This window comes from Aquarana catesbeiana, linkage group LG04 (genome assembly GCF_042186555.1).
Source record: "Aquarana catesbeiana isolate 2022-GZ linkage group LG04, ASM4218655v1, whole genome shotgun sequence".
NCBI lineage: Eukaryota > Metazoa > Chordata > Amphibia > Anura > Ranidae > Aquarana > Aquarana catesbeiana.
The window spans coordinates 552,660,685-552,680,835 of NC_133327.1; the positions used below are offsets into that span (position 1 = coordinate 552,660,685).

The 20,151-nt window shown below is 40.7% G+C and overlaps 1 protein-coding gene across 8 annotated transcripts in view; it reads right to left on the reverse strand.

Moving 5' to 3' along the window:
* RIN2 (Ras and Rab interactor 2) overlaps positions 1–20,151 on the reverse strand; it is a 286,963-nt gene that overhangs the window by 142,490 nt on the left and 124,322 nt on the right. The window contains exon 1 of one of the 8 annotated variants that reach the window (XM_073627966.1): positions 4,904–5,033. The exons of the other annotated variants lie outside the window; for them this stretch is intronic. Coding sequence (XP_073484067.1) covers positions 4,904–4,915 — 12 coding nt within the window. The 5' untranslated portion in view covers positions 4,916–5,033. Of the gene's footprint in view, positions 1–4,903; positions 5,034–20,151 lie in introns of those variants that run through there. 8 annotated transcript variants of the gene reach the window in all.

Sequence of the window (20,151 nt, forward strand, 5' to 3'; positions counted from 1 at the left end):
TTCCCTTTTGTGTAGAATAAAGGGACTCTGCAGTCAGGATTTTAGGAAGGATTGCATCTAACCGACTAAGTGCAATTATTGAAAAAGCAACGAAACCCTCTGATGGGACTTTATAGGGCAATGACTCCCAAAATAGTGTATGCAAACAATGAAATATAAAAAATATATAGTTTAATGCAAAATCTAAAATACATCAATACATAGAAGTTTTTATCAAAACTGCCTACTCAATTGATGTCATAGATAGGAGAACATAATCAAACCACTATTTACAACACTCATGTGCAATTGTACAGAGTGAAGCTCTACGCATTTCGATGTTTTTTGGTTTAATCCTCTTCATCAGGAGAAAGTGGTGTAGAGATCTATGCAATCTACAATTCATAAAGATTTGAGTAAATACAAAATATATGCATACACAAATTGGGACATAGAAGTTTTGTCCATAGACAAGCACTATATAACTTTGAAAAACAATGCTTACTGACTATTATATATATATATATATATATATATATATATATATATATATACACACACACACACACACACACATACACACACATGCAGGTATCCTGATGCTTTACATCAGGGGTGAACAGCAGAGGGAGGGAGAGACGACAAGGAGAAAAATGGCTGCACCGACCACACAATGCACCAAACGAGGAGGGACAGATGCAAACACGTCCGCCAGGAGGTGGAGGCCAAAAGGGGGCACAAACTAATGCAAATTATTGCAAATAAAATAAACCTCTGTGAAAGAATGGCAAACTGTGTAATCTTAGACTGCTGTACAACCTGACGATGTGTGCATGGTATTTCTATTGTTAAATCATTTCATACATGTACGTATGAATGTGAGTTAGGGACCATAGATTGTAAGCTCCTTGAGGGCAGGAACTGATGTGAATCTACAATATATGTGTAAAACGCTGTGTAAATTGCTGGCACTCAAATAGAGAATCAGCTTATTTAGGGGAGTAACAAAGGAAATATTGTGTACAGAGCTGTAATCCAGAGCAGCCAATCCTATCAGAATGGGGCTACACTGATTTAGAAGGTCCTGGAACCGCTTCAACTCAAGTCACAGATCCCGACTTTTGCCTTTACCAGTCATTTTAGATGTGCAAAGTGCCCAGCCAGTAAAGCAGGCAATAGACGAGTCGAAAACTGAATGTTCTGTTGAACATAGCGCATAAGATTGTGCCATCATTTGTTTCATTTTTCTTTAAAGTGGAGTTCCACCCAAAAGTGGAAAATTGTAGACGCTAGAACTTTTGCGCAAACCAATCAATATTCGCTTATTGTGATTTTTTTTTACCAAAAATATGTAGAAGAATACATATTGGCCTAAACTGATGAAGAAATTAGTTTTATTTTTTTGGGATATTTATCATAGCAAAAAGTAAAAAGATGTTTTTTTTTTTTTTCAAAATTGACTTTTTTTTGTTTATAGCGCAAAAAATAAAAATCGCAGAGGTGATCAAATACAACCAAAAGAAAGCTCTATTTGTGGGAAAAAAAGGACGTTAATTTTGTTTGGGTACAATGTCGCACGACCGCGCAATTGTCAGTTGAAGTGACGCAGTGCCGTATCGCAAAAAATGGCCTGGTCATTAAGAGGGCAAATCTTAACTTTATCTTGACTTTATCCTTAAGTGGTTAAAGTCAGACAAATGAACACTTCATGATATACCAGTACGCACATCACAACTTTGCTTGCAAATGCATTTTTCAGTTCTGCCACCATCGTATAATAAAACCTCTTGTTGCTATGTTTGTGTCTCCTATAAAACATTGTGAGACATGGCAGAGTTATGCTTTACATCCTTCCAGCTACTTCCTGCTACTGTACAGATTGTCTTTGGAGATGGGCCAAACATAAAATAATAATAAAACTGGATGAATCCGCTTCTTTTAAAATTGAGAATAATGAACGGATGTAGATGTGACCTTGCCAAGACACCACAAAAAATTTCATAGGAACGAGATTTCACAACACGTACATCCATAAAACCACTGGATTTAGTTTCTTTTTTTTTTAGAAATAAAACTTGCATGGATTGTGGAAGCAGTGTCAGGACAAGCTTCTAGTCCTCTGCTGCTGGTTCAAAATAAAAAAAACATTAAAAAAAAATAAATAAATAAATAAAAAACAGCCTTTGGGATACAGAGTAAAAATAAATATTTCATATCAACAAACTGCTGTAACCTCCCTGGCGGTATGATTATGTTAGATTTTTGCGTCTCAAAGCGGTACAATTATTTTGCATAGTAATTTGGCGTTTTATATTGTAGGCCTGTAATTCTTAGCAATAACACACTTAAATCTGTCCAAACAAGAGTCTAGTAGATATCCCGGGTATGATGACGTTTGAAACACAAAATCATAAATTATAATATAATAAATAAATATAAAAAATAATAATATAATAATAATAAAATTAAATCTCCCCACGATTCACTATCGTTCAATTCTGCAAGTGTTCTAATTTACTATCGCTGTTTTCTAGCTGGTCTAAAACCACTTTAGACGTAAAGGGACACTTTTTGGTTGCTATGGACAATCTCCAGTTTCCAGGCAGAAAGAACAGTATATATAATATAAAACTGCATGCAGGGCATTGGACAAAGCACTGGGGACAAAAGGGATGTGAAATATTTTCATACAGTAATCTGTAAGATTACACTGTACTGTATGTATTATGATTTTTCAATTTTTTAAATTTGCTGCTGGGCTCTGCCCCCGTGCGTCGCGACGCTAGCAAGGAACGGAGCCTGGCACAAAGAGGCATAGGGCAAAAGACAGAGCCTACGGACACAGCGGGGGGGGGGGGGGGGTAACACATTGCAGGATCCTGGGGACAAGGTAAGTATACCGCACCAGGATCCTGCAATGCAATCCCGAGTGTGGCTCGGGGTTACCGCTAATGGTGCTGAAATTTAACCCCAAGCCACACTCGGGAAAACCGCCAGGGATGTTAAATTGTCATATACATATATATTTGAAATGAAATCTATATTATTCTTTGGCAATAACATGGTATAGGCGGATTTTTGCCAATCACAGGCTGTGTCAAACCCCTCCAACCTGTGTCTTAGAATAAGTGGATGGTGAATCCTCCATCAATCTACATGTAATATCCCACCCTCATTGTGTTTAGCTGGTTAGTGGCCATGGTGGAAGACAGAGGGAGTGGACTGTCGACTACCACTGTGTATACGCCCACGTGTGTGACTCTATAGTAACATGGACTGCTCAGATGTGATGGGGGAAAAATGCTCAGGGTAGAAAATACACTGAAAACTGAGCATGTGCAGTAGCTGCCAACACTGCTCTGCAAAATCCCCAGCTGCAGTGGGGACATGGACAGAAGGTGGAGCTACAGAGCAGGATCAACCAGTTTTTTTTGCAGAATACAGGAAACAAATCTCATAGTGAGTATGAACAGCATGTCATACACAATTTACTGATGATGTGGGTTTAATGACACTTTAAAACAAATATTTTTATTTTCATGTTATATTGACTGCAGGAATCGGTCTTTTTTTTTAAATTTCTACTCTATGTCAAAGTTTTAAAAACTTGACAAAAACCAGGCTGCATTTGGTATGTAGCGCAATTATTTCACTGGTCTTTATAATTGGGCATCTAAGTGAACATATATAAAAATATTCCAATACGAATGTAAAATTTGTTTTAGGGAAAAGGTCATGAAATGATAGTGGTACTAAAAGTATCCTTAAAATACTCGTCCTTCCACCCCCAGCAAGCCCCACAAAGTGTTAGAGCCGTTCATAGCTTTGGGCTGTACTGAGCCACGTTACCAAACGTCTTGCTTTAAAACATTACATTCATGTGTATGGGCTGCCAAGGCACCCAACTCGGGGGGGGGGGGGGGGATGCAGTTTTTCCTGATACAGCACACCACAATATACATAATGTTCATGGTGCCCTGTAGTGCGGACCTGTTGTATTCATTTGTTGGGCGACAATCTAAATGAATGGCACCTCAATGCTGTACACATATTGCCGGCTTCTGTCGAAGGGGCATGACCGAAAAAGGTCTGCCGATCGGCTCCCTATCAGGGACCGCAGTGTTCTGGTGGGGGGGGGGGGGGGGCGTCCCGTCCCCCTGTCAGAACACAATAGACCAGCAGGGGTGATCACTGTACTAGCATTGAATAGTTAGTACAGCGGCTCGGACCTGAGCTTGGTTGAACAAAAAAAATAATAAATCTGTAGTTTGTATGAGGCTTTAGAGGAGTTGCTGGCAAAAGACTAGGGAGCATTTAAAAGGATTATTGTTTTCCTTTAGGCAATCACTGTGCAATGTCACCCTTCACCTTCATTTTCTCAGGACTAACTCAAAAGCAGGATCTTCCTTAAGAGTGATTTAAAGTAGATCTAAATCCAATCGTCAAAGTCTTACTTAATCTTTAACATGTTAATATCCTTTTAAAAGTAAACGCTGAACTTCAGGCAAATATAAAAACTAATGCACCTCTGTATTAATCAATACATTATTACATGTACTTTTCAAATGCAAGCAGTGCAAGTGCTTAATTTGATTTGTCATCAGTCTCTTGCAATCTACTTTGCAGCAGAGCTTAGACTGGGAGAGAGAGAGAAGCAGCAGGAGTTATGCTGCTAACAAGGAATATGCTGATAGGAGGAATGAGTTGAGCAAATCACTGGATTGCTTCTCCTTCAGCCTCATCAGTCACAGGCTGGGGGAGGGACAAGACAAGTAAGAATTACTTAACTGCAGTATAGAAAGTCTAGTTCTCCTTCCCTGCCAGACTTGATTGTGCTGTGTGATAGATCTGTATAAATCTCAGGACAGAATGGATAAAAATTCAAATTCTTTGGAAAGCAAAACAGCTCCCATATACAATATACCTGTATATGCATATGTATGTTTAGCTGACTGCCTGGAGTTCCCGTTTAAATCTTCAGCTGTCAATAAAATAATGCCCAATAATCCTTTCATGGAGGTCCTTGTATAGGCACTTCCTGGTATGGTGTGACAACGCTTTGTCCCAGAGTCTATAAGTGGCCATATATAGGCATATAATTCAAAATAACAAACAGAATGAAGGTTTTAATAATATACAACACATTTTATAACATATTTTCATTAATCCTTTTCCTTTATACAGTTAGGGAAAAAAGTATTTGATCCCCTGCTGATTTTGTACATTTGCCCACTGGCAAAGAAATGATCAGTCTATACATTTTAATGGTAGGTTTATTTTAACAATGAGAGACAGAATAACAACAAAAATATTTAAAAAATCAAAAAAGCATTTCAGGTTATAAATTGATTTGCATTTTATTGAGTGAAATAAGTATTTGATCCCCTATCAATCAGCAAGATTTCTGGCTCCCAGGTGTCTTCTATACAGGTAACAAGCTGAGATTAGGAGCACTCTCTTTAAGTGAGTGCTCCTAATCTCAGCTTGTTGCCAGTATAAAAGACACCTGTCCATAGAAGCAATCAATCAGATTCCAATCTCTCCACCATGGCCAAGACCAAAGAGCTGTCCAAGGATGTCAAGGACAAGATTGTAGACCTACACAAGGCTGGAATGGGCTACAAGACCTTTGCCAAGCAGATTGGTGAGATTGTGACAACAGTTGGTTCGATTATTCACAAATGGAAGAAACACAAAATAACTGTCAATCTCTCTCTACCTGGGGCTCAAAGGCAAGATCCCCCCTCGTGGAGTTTTAGTGATCATGAGAACGGTGAGGAATCAGCCTAGAACTACACGGGAGAATCTTGTCAATGATCTCAAGTCAGCTGGGACCATAGTCACCAAGAAAACAATTAGTAACACACTACGCCGTGAAGGACTGAAATCCTGCAGCGCCCGCAAGGTCCCCCTGCTCAAGAAAGCACATGAATAGGCCTGTCTGAAGTTTGCTAATGAACATATGAATGATTCAGAGGAGAACTGGGTGAAAGTGTTGTGGTCAGATGAGACGAAAATCGAGCTCTCTGGCATCAACTCAACTGCCTATGACCCCAAAAACACCATCCCCACGGTCAAACATGGAGGTGGGAACATAAAGCTTTGGGGGTGTTTTTCTGTTAAGGGGAATGGACAATTTCACCGCATCAAAGGGACTATGGACGGGGCCATGTACCATCAAATCTTGGGTGAGAACCTGCTTCCCTCAGCCAATGCATTGAAAATGGGTCGTGGATTGGAACTCCAGCATGACAATGACCCGAAACACAAAATCCCTCCAGAGATGTGTGCACACAACTATAAGAAACGTCCGACTTCTGTGATTGCCAACAAGGGTTTTGCCATCAAGTCATGTTTTGCGAAGGGTCAAATACTTATTTCACTCAATAAAATGCGAATCAAATGATTGCGTTTTTCTGGATATTTTTGTTGTTATTCTGTCTCTCACTGTTAAAATAAACCTACCATTAAAATTATAGACGGATCATTTCTTTGTAAGTGGGCAAAAGTACAAAATCAGCAGGGGATCAAATACTTTTTTCCTCACTGCATGTATATACATTAGTAAAAATAAATATTCCCTTTCAAGTGTATGGCAGAACATAATTAAAAAAAACATATGCAAAACATTTCTCTAATGCATGCCCATTTCCCATGTTTTATCCCTTTAAAGACCATGCAAGTAAAATAAAGAACTGGTGTCAGCCCTGCCCAGTTTCCTTTTGCTGAGTTACAGAATACCTTCTCTTCTCATCATTTCCATAACATGAGAGAGTAGGAGTGAAGAACTAGGAATGGAGCCGATTATACTCCTTAAAATAACAGCTATAGCAAAACACTTTTCAGTGGTACTGTATATTTGGCAGACTGAAAGGTTTTGGAAAGGGAAATGGACAGGAAAAGTTATAGTATTTATTATTACTCAGAGTGCAGAATAGGGACAAGGTTAGGGAAGTTCAGTTTTTCCTCTATTCTTTCAACTCAGCTTCATGGGTTTATTACCACTTATAAAAGTAATATATAATAGCTTGCAGAAAAATGCCCTAAAAAATAAATCAGCTGCTTTAGCAAAAAAAAAACACAAGTAACAGTATTATCAAAGAATAATTATTTAAGAATCCCTTTATTATGATCTCGTGTCATCTTGCATTTAGTGGATTTCCAAACTAACCTTCAAAATATGCAGAAAGTATAACAAAGGAAATGCAAATTCAAATAAATACACTGAACAATTTCTATTGACGTGGAAAGTTTGTTTATTCTTGAGGCCATAGTGTATTGAGTCTTGGCTTATTTTTCTAGCCTCTTCCTTCTAGAAGATCATTACTTTAAATGTTTAAACAAAAAATGCTAAATAAGAACTTTGTCCTGCCCTTCAAATGCTGACTATAAGGAAACTTCACAAGACTAATGTGTGAAGGGAAATGTCCGTGAATGACAATAGTTAGCAGGTAAACAGGCTCACAATCGGAAAAATCATTTTTAGTACTGATCAGGAAGAGAAATGAATAATAATGTCCAGAAAAGAAATGCAGAAAATGAAAATTGTAATCTCACCTCACACTGGGGATCAATGGGGAAATGCCGCTTTATAGTGGTGGTCAGTGGACAAGAGATCCTTATATTAATGGTCAGTGGAAAGAGACACTTACATTGGTGTTCTGTGGAAACCAGACCCCTATATCAAAGTGTCATTAAACCCAGACCATGAAAAACTCGTATTCCATTCTGTAGAACAGAGTGTACATACTCACAAAGCCACTAAAGCATTGGTTCTTTTTAGAGCTGAATATACCGGGTTGATCCTGCCTTCAGCTGTCCCTCCTATCTTTTCTGTGTCCCCACTGCAGCCTGAGATTGCGTAGACAAACTGTTGTCATTTACTGAGCATGCTCCAGTTTCAGTTCCCTTCTAAGTTCTTCATTGCCTCCTTTTTCTCACTCATGTAGGTGTATACAAGGTGGTAAATGACACTCCCCTCTCTCCCTCCCTCCTCCTCCATGTCCTCCTATTGCTAAACACTATGGGGGAGGGATATAATATGCTGATTGATTATATTCACTAAGAAATTAGCAAAGCTTAGTTTTAATATAACTCAGTATTAAAAATATCAAATGTAATTGCCAATACCTGTAAAAGGTAAAAGAAAAAGAAAAAAGGCCCTGGATGCAAATGCTATCATAACAAAATTAAGGCAAAATGATCTACAACATTAATGCACAAAAATACAGATTTGATGTTCAATGTTTTTAGTGAAGCTGTAAAACAGTTTTTTTAAATATATCTAATTTATTTGAATTGCTCTGGTTGCAGAGTGACCAGTAAATGGATAACTCCTATCCCTTTGGTGGTGGTTGAAAAGCTTTGGAATATTTCATTCTGCTGGAACTTTTTTCTACACCTTAGAATCTTTTTGTGTATTCAAGGCTGCACTTTATCCTACTAGAGACATTTATTCACTTACTAGTTATTATTTGTTTTCAATTACTTATTCAATATTTCACTTATTGTTCCAATCACTGGATCACTATTTAGACATGTCTTTTTGGGTTTAATTTGAATAAGCGAGGCTTTTAGTATTTATATTTTCCTCTAATATTGAAATGAATTTGGCTCCATCCATCTTCCCATCTACTCTGACCAGCTTCCCTGTCCCTCCTGAAGAAAAGCATCCACACAACTGATGCTGCCACCACCATGTTTCACAGTGGGGATGGTGTGTTCAGAATGATGTGCAGTGTTAGTTTTTCACCACACAAGCCTTTTGCTTTAAGTCCAAAGGTTTAATTTTGGCTTCATCTGACCAGAGCGCCTTTTTCCACATTTTTCTTGTGCCCCCCCCCCCACATGGCTTCTCACAAACTGCAAATGGGACTTCTTATGGCTTTGTTTCAACAATGGCGTTCTTCCTGCCACTCTTCCATAAAGGCCAGATTTGTGGAGTGGACCACTAATAATTATCCTGTGGACAGATGCGCCCACCTGAGCTGTGGATCTCTGCAGCTCTTCCAGAGTTACCATGGGCCTCTTGGGACCATTGGGATTTATACAGCGATCAGTGCTATAAAAATGCACCGATTACTGTAAAAATGTCACTGGCAGAGAAGGGGTTAACACTAGGGGGCAATAAAGGGGTTAACTGTGTTCCCTGCTACGTGTTTCTAACTGAAGGGGGAGGGGACTGACTAGAGGAAGTGACAGATCGTGGTTCCTAGCAATTAGGAACACACGATCTGTCACTCCTCACAGTGCAGAGCAGGGATTTGTGTGTTTACACACACACTTCCGTGTTCTGCCTCTCGTGCACACGATCGCTCGCGGCTGGCGGTCATCGCGACCGTCGCCCATGAGCATCAGCACCCCCACAGTGCAGTGGCGAGAGCGCTCCTGCTATCCCGATCCCACAAGCCAACGTATAGCTACGATGACTCGCGGGATTGTGCCGACCTGCCGCAGTAAAATGACGGCGGCTCTTCGGCAAGCGGTTAAAGTTTAGTGGAAGAGAGACTCTTACATTAATGGTCAGGAGAAAGAGACATTGATATTGGTGGTCAGTGGGAGAAGGGCCCCCTTACACTGGTAGAGGTATTACCCTGCTGTATTAGTGGTCAGTGAGAAGAATGCCATTTACAGTGGTCAAAGCGCTGCCCACTTATACTGATGGTCGCTGCTACCATGCTGTTGGCACTGCTGAGTGACGTTTGTGCTGGAACTATGCAGACCCCTTGGGAGATTAATCTACCACTGTTCAAAGAAACCCTCCCAACCTCTGACAAAGGCTGTATATAATGCCTGATTAAAATCAGCAGAGCGCTGAAAGAAATTTGAAGACAGTGATTTCTGTTAGCAGCTTCACCATTGCTGCCTCTTGTTTCCATTTGGGTAAATGCTAAATTGGTGAACGGTTATCATATCCACTCTGGTTTTGGAGTTTGATAAATTGGTGGCCATATTTGATTCCATGATTGGACCTTTCTTCGTTTTACCTGTACCATTTGGAGTGTGACACCACGATTTCCTGTGATTGATGATTATATACCTATAGATCATTACCCTCTCGTTAGAAAATTGGATTCACTTGGGTGTGATGTGCCTTTCCATATACACAGAAGCTGATGAAGGGTCCTTCGTATCTTCTATCCATTTAGTGAATGAACTTTCATGTGACTTCAAGCGCTGCATTTTGGACTTTTATATTTTTTTTTGTTTGATTATCAACAAACTGTGCTGGCTGCTTTTACATATTATTGTTACTAAAGTTAGCGCAGATACCCACTACCTTTTTTATGATACTGTTAGCAGCCGCTAGCGATAATCGCAAGTAAAATACGGCAGGCTGGTTGTACCGGAGTTCAGAGAACAATCAGCTTGGTACATTCCACCTGTTCTTACACAGTTCGAATCTACCGGCCGAGATTTGAACCGTCTATGGCTGGCCTAAGTGTCTTATTTTTCTAGCCTCCCTGAAGCCTATCAGGAATTCTAGCAGCCCACTTCTGCCTCCGATTACATAGATGGTATTATCAGGGAGAACAGGAAGAGCTGTCTGGCAGAAGTTTACACATCCAATATTATACTATTAGATTGTCTTGCACCACACAGCACTGTGGAATAGATGACAATGTGGCCTAGGCAAAATATCAGCTGCAGTTCGTGTGATGGATAAGGTCCAGGTCCCCTTTAATACATGGCATGGTGAAGTCTCAGGAAGAGAACTCTTGCACATACGTACAATACACAGAGATGTCCATCCCAGTGCATTCAAAGACATAATAAACCAAACCCCATTGCTCTTTAAATTGCACAAAAGGTTACGGACCCTCCACCCCACGATGTACAAGCAAGATTCTATCTCTCTGCATAGAATAGGATTGAAAAGAAAATATACCTTTCCCCTGCGTCATGAAATTACAAAAGGAAGGATATAGGAAATAACAAAGTAGTAACCTGATATACGAATATGAATTTGAATTTGAAAATATGAATTTGAAAACAGAAAGCAATGTGGGGATTTCTTGTGTGGTTATTTCTTACAAAGATTACATATTTACAGTATCTCACAAAAGTGAGTACACCACATTTTTGTAAACCTTTTATTATATCTTTTCATGTGACAACACTGAAGAAATAACACTTTGCTACAATGTAAAGTAGTGAGTGTACAACTTGTATAACAAATGTTGTGAAAATATCCAAATTAGGCCCAACGTGTCAATATTTTGTGTGGCAAACCATTATTTTCCAGCACTGCCTTAACCCTCTTGGACATGGAGTTCACCAGAGCTTCACAGGTTACCACTGGGAGTCCTTTTCCGCTCCTCCATGCCGACATCACAGAGCTGGTGGATGTTAAAGACGTTGTGCTCCTCCACCTTCCGTTTGAGAATGCCCCACAGATGCTCAAAAGGGTTTAGGTATGGAGACATGCTTGGCCAGTCCATGACCTTTACCCTCAGCTTCTCTAGCAAGGCAGTGGTCGTCTTTGTGGTGTGTTTGGGGTCGTTATGTTGGAATACTGCCCTGCGGCCCAGTCTCTGAAGGGAGGGGATCATGCTCTGCTTCAGTATGTCACAGTACAAGTTGGCATTCATAGTTCCCTCAATGAACTGTAGCTCCCTAGTGCCAGCAGCACTCATGCAGCCCCAGACCATGACACTCCCACCATCATGCTCGACTGTAGGCAAGGCACACTAGTCTTTGTACTCCTCACCTGGCTGCCGCCACACACGCTTGACACCATCTGAACCAAATAAGTTTATCTTGATCTCATCAGATCACAGGATATGGTTCCAGTAATCCATGTTGATCTCATCAGATCACAGGATATGGTTCCAGTAATCCATGTCCTTAGTCTGCTTGTCTTTAGCAAACTGTTTGCAGGCTTGCTTGTGCATCATCTTTGCACTTAACTTCTTTGGTCAACCATGGCGAAGCCTGTTGTGAGTGAAACCTGTCCTGTTAAACCACTGTATCGTCTTGTCCACCGTGCTGCAGCTCAGTTTTAGGGTCTTGGCAATCTTCTTATAGCCTTGGCCATCTTTATGTAGAGAAACAATTCTTTTTTTCAGATCCTCAGAGAGTTCTTTGCCATGAGGTGCCATGTTGAACTTCCAGTGACCAGTATGAGAGAGTGAGACACCAAATTTACCACACTTGCTCCCCATTCACACCTGAGACTAGGGTTGTCCTGATACCACCTTTTTAGGACCGAGTACAAAGTACCAATACTTTTTTTCAAGTACTCGCCGATACTGATTACCGATACTTTTTTGTAATGTCACGTGACAGTGGGTTTTTTTTTTTGGGGGGGGGGGGTGAACGGTGTCTGTTTTTTTTTTTTTATTTACATTTATTATTTTTTACAATAATATTTTTTTTTATTCTTTCTTGCAATATGTGTTTTTTTTTTTTTTTTAATCAGCCCTGTTGGGGGGCTTTGGTGAGATATCAGGGGTCTTAACAGACCCCTGATATCTCCCCCTTGAGACAGAGAAAGAGACCGAGGATAGAGATTCCCCAGTCCCTTTCTCTGCAGCCTCAGCTGCACTGAGAATGAATGGAGAGAAGACAGTGGCTCCTCTCCATTCATAAACTGAGACATCGTAATCACAGGAGGTTACAATGTTTCAGTTATGTAAATGGACAGAGTCAGCTGACTCTGTCCATTCACACAGCGGAGAGGGACAGCACAACGGAGGGGGACAGAGAAGGAGAGGGGGATAGAGGAACGGCGGAACAGAGGGGGACAGAGGAACGGAGGGGGACAGAGGAACGGAGGGGGCATGGAGGAGGATGAGGTGACAGTCAGTGGTGATCGCGTGTGGGGGAGTTACAAGCACCGATCACCGCTGTATGTCATTAAGCAGCTGAAAGCTGCGGGGGGAGAAGCTTGTAACTCCCCCAGGCGCCAATCACCGCTGACTGTACAGGTATCGAGTACAAGTACTTGGGCAAATGCTCGGTATCGGTGTCGATACCGATACTAGTATCGGTTTTGGGACAACCCTACCTGAGACGCTAACAAGTCACATGACACTGGGGAAGGAAAATGGCTAATTGGACCCAATACTTAGGGGTGTACTCACTTTTGTTGCCAGCGGATTAGACATTAATGGTTGTGTGTTGAGTTTTTTTGAGGGGACAGCAAATTTACACTGTTATACAAGCTGTACACTCACTACTTTACATTGTAGCAAAGTGTAATTTTTTCAGTGTTAAAATAGGAGAAGGGTTTGTGGGACTTTATATGAAGCACATAACATTTCTTCAGTGTTGTCACATGAAAAGGTATAATAAAATATTTACAAAAATCTGAGGTATACTCACTTTTGTGAGATACTGTACATACTGTATTTAAATGGTTGTAAAACCATACATATACCCACTGAAATGACTAGGCTCAGGTGATGCACAGAGATTAAACAAATCCTACAGCATAAGTTGTACCCATTTATCTCTTATCCCCAGTCATTCAAAGTGCACAGTTTATACAGCATTTCTGATCATCAGAAGGCATGGATCTGATGCCACATACTTCACAAAATAAAGCATGGAGCTTAGAGCTGTACAATTAATCGTTAAAAAATTGTGATCTCCATTCACCTCCCCTGACGATCTCTCCTGCTGAGGTTGCCGATTCTTTCATATAAAACAAGTAGAAAGACTTTATCTGCTCACTCAGCTGTCAAAAGAAAGCATCCAGGCAGTCTGCCAAGTCTTTTAACTTGAAACATTGTAACTAAGCTTCCTTCTTAGATTAAAGGGATAGAACTTCTGTGTAAATAAATAATCAGGGCAGTCTGCCAAGTTTTCAACAATGTGTAAATGCAGGAAGTTTAACCACTTAGACCCCATTCACACAGGGGCAACACGACTTGCAGGTCGCCTCAGCGAGGCGACCTGCAAACGACTGCCCGGGCGACTTGCAAAACGACTTCTGTATAGAAGTCTATGCAAGTCGCCCCCGAAGTCGTACAGGAACCTTTTTCTAAGTCGGAGCGACTTGCGTCGCTCCCCTTAGAACGGTTCCATAGCACAGAACGGGAGGCGACTTGTCAGGCGACTAGGTCGCCTGACAAGTCGTCCCTGTGTGAATGGGCTCTTAAAGTCTAAATCTTTTTCTGACACTTCTTTAAAATCAAATTTTTTTGCTAGAAAATTACTTTGAACCCCCAAACATTATATATATTTTAGCAGAGACCCTAGGGAATAAAATGGCAATTGCTGCAATATTTTATGTCACACTGTATTTGCCCAGCGGTCTTTCAAATGAAATTTTTTGGGAAAAAATACACTGAATAAAAAAATAAAAAAAAAACAGTAAAGTTAGCCCAACTTTTTTTGTTTTAATGTGAAAGATGTTACGCCGCGAGAATCGTGATCTATCTTCTAAGCAAAAAAATTGTGATTTTCATTTTAGCCAGAATCGTGCAGCTCTAATGGAGCTGAATGTAATCTGAGACCTGAGTGGAGGGGATGGTCACACACCCCTTACACATAGGCCGAATGACGGAAGATATTGACCAGTTCAAAAAAAAAAAAAAAGTCCGCCATTTGGCCTGTGTGTATGTTGTGCTCTGAAAGAAAGAGGACAGGCTGCATTTTTTGCACAGCTTTTAACAACGTGCTACAGCGCAGTGCATCCCACTGCCTTGCATAGAGTTGAATGTTAAGTTAACGAAGGTTAAAAAAGTAATAACAAAAAAAAGGGACGAGCATGGTGGTTTTTACATTGCATTGCAGGGTGTGTGCACAATGCGAGGATGTGTTACAGGTTCCTTCACACATGTCAGCTGGTGTGCTTGAGCCCTAAGAAGGTTTAAGAGTTGCAAATAATAAGGGATCAGGAGTTGCATTTTTTTTGCTGTACAAATAAAGTGTTTGTACAGGAACATATAAAGATATTCAAACTTTCTGGCAAGCATTGCTAGTTACAGTAATGAAAGAGACATTATATCACCTCCTGTTACTCTGCCCACCCATATTACACTAAATCTATAGTCACCTCCAGCCACCAGCATCACCCATCATCGACCTCCATGTGCTATTCCACAGTGCGGCTTCATCCTTGGAACTACTGTATGTGAACATATGGCAGGCCACGGCATTGACACTCTCATACAGTTTACTCCAAAGAGGATCCAAGGACAGCTCAGCTCTGCCAATTCACTAACATACCTGCCTCCTCCTGCAGTCTCTGGCTGAATTTTAACTATGTGGAGATCAATGAAGCCGAATAAACATGTCGGGATCACTGCACAAGCACAGCTTCCATTTCCACCTAACTCCCTTGTCTGGGCTCCTGAGGCTCTCCCAATACCATACTAATGGAGGTGTCTATGGTTTGTGACCTGCTAGATGGTCATTAGTTAGTCAGAGCTGTGTTGCCAATAGCTCTCAATGACCTGATCACCAGATAGTTTCTTCCGTCACATTTGCGACCTGGTGACTGGGAATTGTCTAGCTCCGACAAACTGATTGGCTCCATATACTGCTTCTTCCTCTTATACTCCAGCTCTACAGTGAGGGTAAGAGGCTAGTGCCAGGAAAAATACAAGTACTTACACTGGTTCCATTTAAAGTGATACTAAACACACACACTGTTTAATTAACATGTCCCTTCTATTTATGTATGTGGATGATGGCACTGTAATTATTTTAAAAAATAGAAAAACATCTACCTTTTTCCTAAACGATATACAGCTGTCACATGACCCAAATTTTCCCCAGCCTGTCTGCAAGGAAATATAAGCAGGAGATTCTAGTCCTCTGCTGCTGGTCACGTGTTCAAAAAAAAAAAAAAAAAAACAGCCTTTGGAATACAGAGTAAAAATAAATAACGAATATCAATAAACTGTTTGAAATGGGCATATAAATATATATTTGAAATCAAATCTTTATTATTTTGTGGAAATAACATAGTGTGGGGGATTTCTGCCAGTCACAGGCTGTGTCACACCCCTCCAGCCTATGTCTTAGAATAAGGGGGAGATGAAGCCTCCATCAATCTAAATTTATTATACTGCCCCTATTGTGTTTAGCTGGTTGGTGGGCATGGAGAAGGAGGGGAGTGGGCTGTCATTTACCACGGTGTATATGCCCACATGTGTGACTCCATAGTCACATGGGCTGCTCATATCTGATAGGGAGGAAATGCTCAGCATAGAATATTACTGAAAACTGAACATGTGCAGAGTTGCCACCACAGCTCTGCAAAATCCCTAGCTGAATTGGGAACATAAACAGAAGGTAGAGATAGAGAGTAACAGAGTACAGAAAACAAATCTCATAGTGACTGAGGGACTATGAACAGCATGTAATACACCATTTAATGATAGTTTTTGATGATTTGGGTTTAGTGACACTTTATTGTATTAATAATTACGGAACTTTGTTTCTTTTATATTTTCCTAGAATTTAGCTTTCGCCCCCTTTATACAGTTGAGTGTTTTTTTCTGCTTGTTACCCTACACCTGACTATGCTCCACATGCAGAATCCAATTCATACTTGTATGTCACGTTACCACCCTATGCTTTAAGAAAATACATTAGTTTTTTTTTTGAGCATATATAGGTATTTTTGGCCCCACAGACTTCATTTATTTATGTATTTATTTATTATTTTTATTTTTTTTTAATTTTAATTTTATTTTTTTTATCTTTACCGTTGCATTTTCTGGTTCTTTTGTATCGTCACCATGGGAATTAATATTATGTTTCGCTTTTATACTTACAAATGTATGTATGTAATATATATATATATATATATATATATATATATATATATATATATATATATATATATATATATATATATATATATATATATATATATATATATATTTTATACTTACCTCCATTTTTTTGCCCCGATTGTTACTCCCATTTTTACTATTGTTAATATTATTGTCTCCATGTTTACTACCATGCACTTTTCCCCATTCATATATATGTTTCCATGCCACTCACTATTATATAACCCCCTTTTTTTTTTCTCTGTGTATATTATGTTACCTTGTAGTTCCCCTCCCACCCACAGATGGCACTGTGCTTTCTTTTGACAGACGCTGGGACCTGTTGTCCCACAGCACTGCCATATAAAAGCACATTGCAGACACCTCCCTATTAGGCCTATTGAAGGAGCAGTGGCTCCAAGCGCATAGCCTTTTCTCAACCTCCCTGCAAGCCCTCCTCCCTGGACGATCCCTCCCCTGGATACTGAACCCGGAAGCGGACGGACGACCTGTGATGTCACACACACTCCACGCCGGCCCCTAGTCTCTTCCTGATGGCCACAGAAGGAGCTCCCGGCTGGTAATCCACCTTCTGCAGCCCAGCATCCCTGCAGTGTCACCACCACAGGATCAGAGGGAACACCGAGGACCACATACCTATACAGATATGAGCCTTTTATATGTTTTTATCCTGTAAGTGTGTTTTTACCTGGTGTCTTTAAACATCATTTGTTAATACTACACTCAGGTGGCGCTTCCTTCTCTACCCCTCTCTCATGTGTGGTTTTATGCATGAAGAATTCCTCTCCTATAGAATTGTACTCCATTCCTTGGCCAGTCCAAAAAGCAAATGCCTGAATATTAATGCATGTGCAAAAATGCCTGCAATACACCTAAAAAATGCTTTAAAAAAATGCTCTGCGCAGGTGTGAATGCAGGTTTAGGGCCATATTGCATGGGTGGGTTTAGAGCTGCAAATTACAACAAATACCAACTTTTAACACAGTTGGCATTGCACATCCATATGCTGTTTTGGGACATGGTGCTACCCAGGCAATTATTTGAAATGCCAAAATATCAGCTACTAAAAGACATTGCAATATCTAGTGAATTTAAAAAAAATAAAATAAAGGAGAAGTATAGCCAAACCTATTTTGGCTATACTTCTCCTATGGATCACAGGAGTGCAGTTCTGTTGCTGACGGCTGATGTCACTCAGACTTTACAATCAGGATCCACCCAGATGCCTGCACCAGCATCTGACTCAGCGTCTCAACATGCCGCTGTGAGCCTGAGCCAACCCCTCCCACCCCCTCCATTGCTCAGCACTCCAATGGGCGTTGGGGAGGCAAAGTAGAGAGCCGCTGACTGACAGTTATGGCTCCCAGCTCAGAGTGGAGGGGGAGAACTGAGCTATTAGCGGAGTTTGATCGCTCAGTTCTCGTGGAAGAGCCAGCAGGGGGCAGCTGCAGCTGGGATTGGTGCTGTAGCCATCTAGGGGAGTGTGATTTTTGCAGAGCAGGGAAGGGTGTGCACCCAACCAGGTCTAAGAAATTTACTTTGTAAAAATAAAAAAGACATAACATTTAAAATTGATACAAAAGGTTATTTTAACTGTATACTTAATCATCAAGGTCCCAAGCAGAATTTGCAGGGACAGACAAATAATTTCCAAATGTGCTGTCCAAGCTCTTTTGCAAACCAGCAAGGCTGAAGACTGGAAACTCAGTGGTAGGTTGCAGGAACTGATTGCAGTAGGAGACAAACCCATCAAGCTTATTTGCTTTCAAAACCAGAAAATATTTAGCACAGAACTGGCAGAAACCATTGGAAACCCTGTATATTCATTCCCAGTATGGTTTGGGGAAGAACTGTGTCCAAGAAGCCCTACAAGGTGGAAATAAAGCCAAACTACCTATTTATGCATTAAAATACAAGAACTGCGTTGGATGGCCAGTGAGTCAAAATCTGAAATATCTGGCTCTAGCAGAAGACAGATCATTAACTGAAGAGCTGGAAAACAACACACCTATGGTGAAACATGTTGGAGTTTCATGCAATACCTTAGGGAGGTAGACAAGGCATTGCAGCGCTCTCACAAAAGGGAAGCCTGCTGGATGTAAAGTGAAGTCCACAATAGGATCTGGCTGCTGTGTTGTCCGAACAACAATTAGACAATAGTAGAAGAGAGAAGGGCCGGCAACTCCATGTCCCTATCAAATGTAAGTACTTTTATTGGCACATGTTAAAAAAATACAAAAGCAGACGACTTTCGGCACACCGCCTTGATCACTGCACCTTAAGCCCCGGTTCACACTGGGACGACTTGTCAGGCGACCTAGTCGCCTGACAAGTAGCGTCCCGTTCTGTACAATGGAACCGTTCTAATCGGAGCGACGCAAGTCGCTCCGACTTAGAAAAAGGTTCCTGTACGACTTCCGGGGCGACTTGCATTGACTTCTATACAGAAGTCGTCTTGCAAGTCGCCGCTGAGTCGTGTCCTGGGTCGCCTGAGGCAATCGCGCTGTAAGTCGTGCTGCCTCAGTGTGAACCGACCCTAAGGGAGGTGGCTGATTGGTCTCAACACATAGCCAAAATCATAAAAAAATCTGTAGCAGAAAGAAAAACAAGCAATTATGCAACAGATAGTATGACCCCATAGAGCGCTGATCTCATCACCATCAAGCAGTCTGGAGTTCATTTGCAGAAACCGAAGGAAGCAAGAATGTCTGCTGTGGAATTATGGCAAGCTCCCCAGAAGACCTACAACACAAATGTGTTCAGAAATTGCAATTAATGTATAGCTAAAGGCAAAACTTTTTTTTTCAAGTTTTGGATTGAGGGAAGAAGGATTAGAACACCTGTCAGTTTTTATTGCTGTGCTCACCCTCCCTATTTCTCCTGTTTATCATTATCATGGAAAGTGAAAGTAAAAGAAGATCCAAAATTTTGGGTTGTCCCTAGAAAAGTAATAGAGGAGAAATCTTCCAATGGGAACACTAGTTCTGGTCCCCAAGGAATTCCCTTAATTTGCAGGGATTTCCTCTCATTTCTTGTTTGGCTATGGGGCAGGAAGTAAAGGTAAATCTCCCCAATTGGACAAAGATGGCAAAAATAAACCTTACATGGGTCATAACCCTCCCTTACTCTATCCAAGATGAAAATAAAAGTTTTGCCTATAGTTCTACTTTAAAGTGGTTGTAAACCCCAGTCATGAAATCTGAACAAAGCACATCTATCTGTAGTGTTTACTTGTCCATCTTTAAGCTTTAAATGTCGTTTCTCTCTGGTGCTTCATTCCTTTGTTATCAGCATGAGTCACTTCTGACATGACATAACATTTGTGTTGGGGAGGAGAGCTCAGCACACAACTTGTCTATTCAGACCACAGTTCTGCTGTGGGGAGGGGGGGGTGTTCCTTTCTTGCATTTAGCTCTCA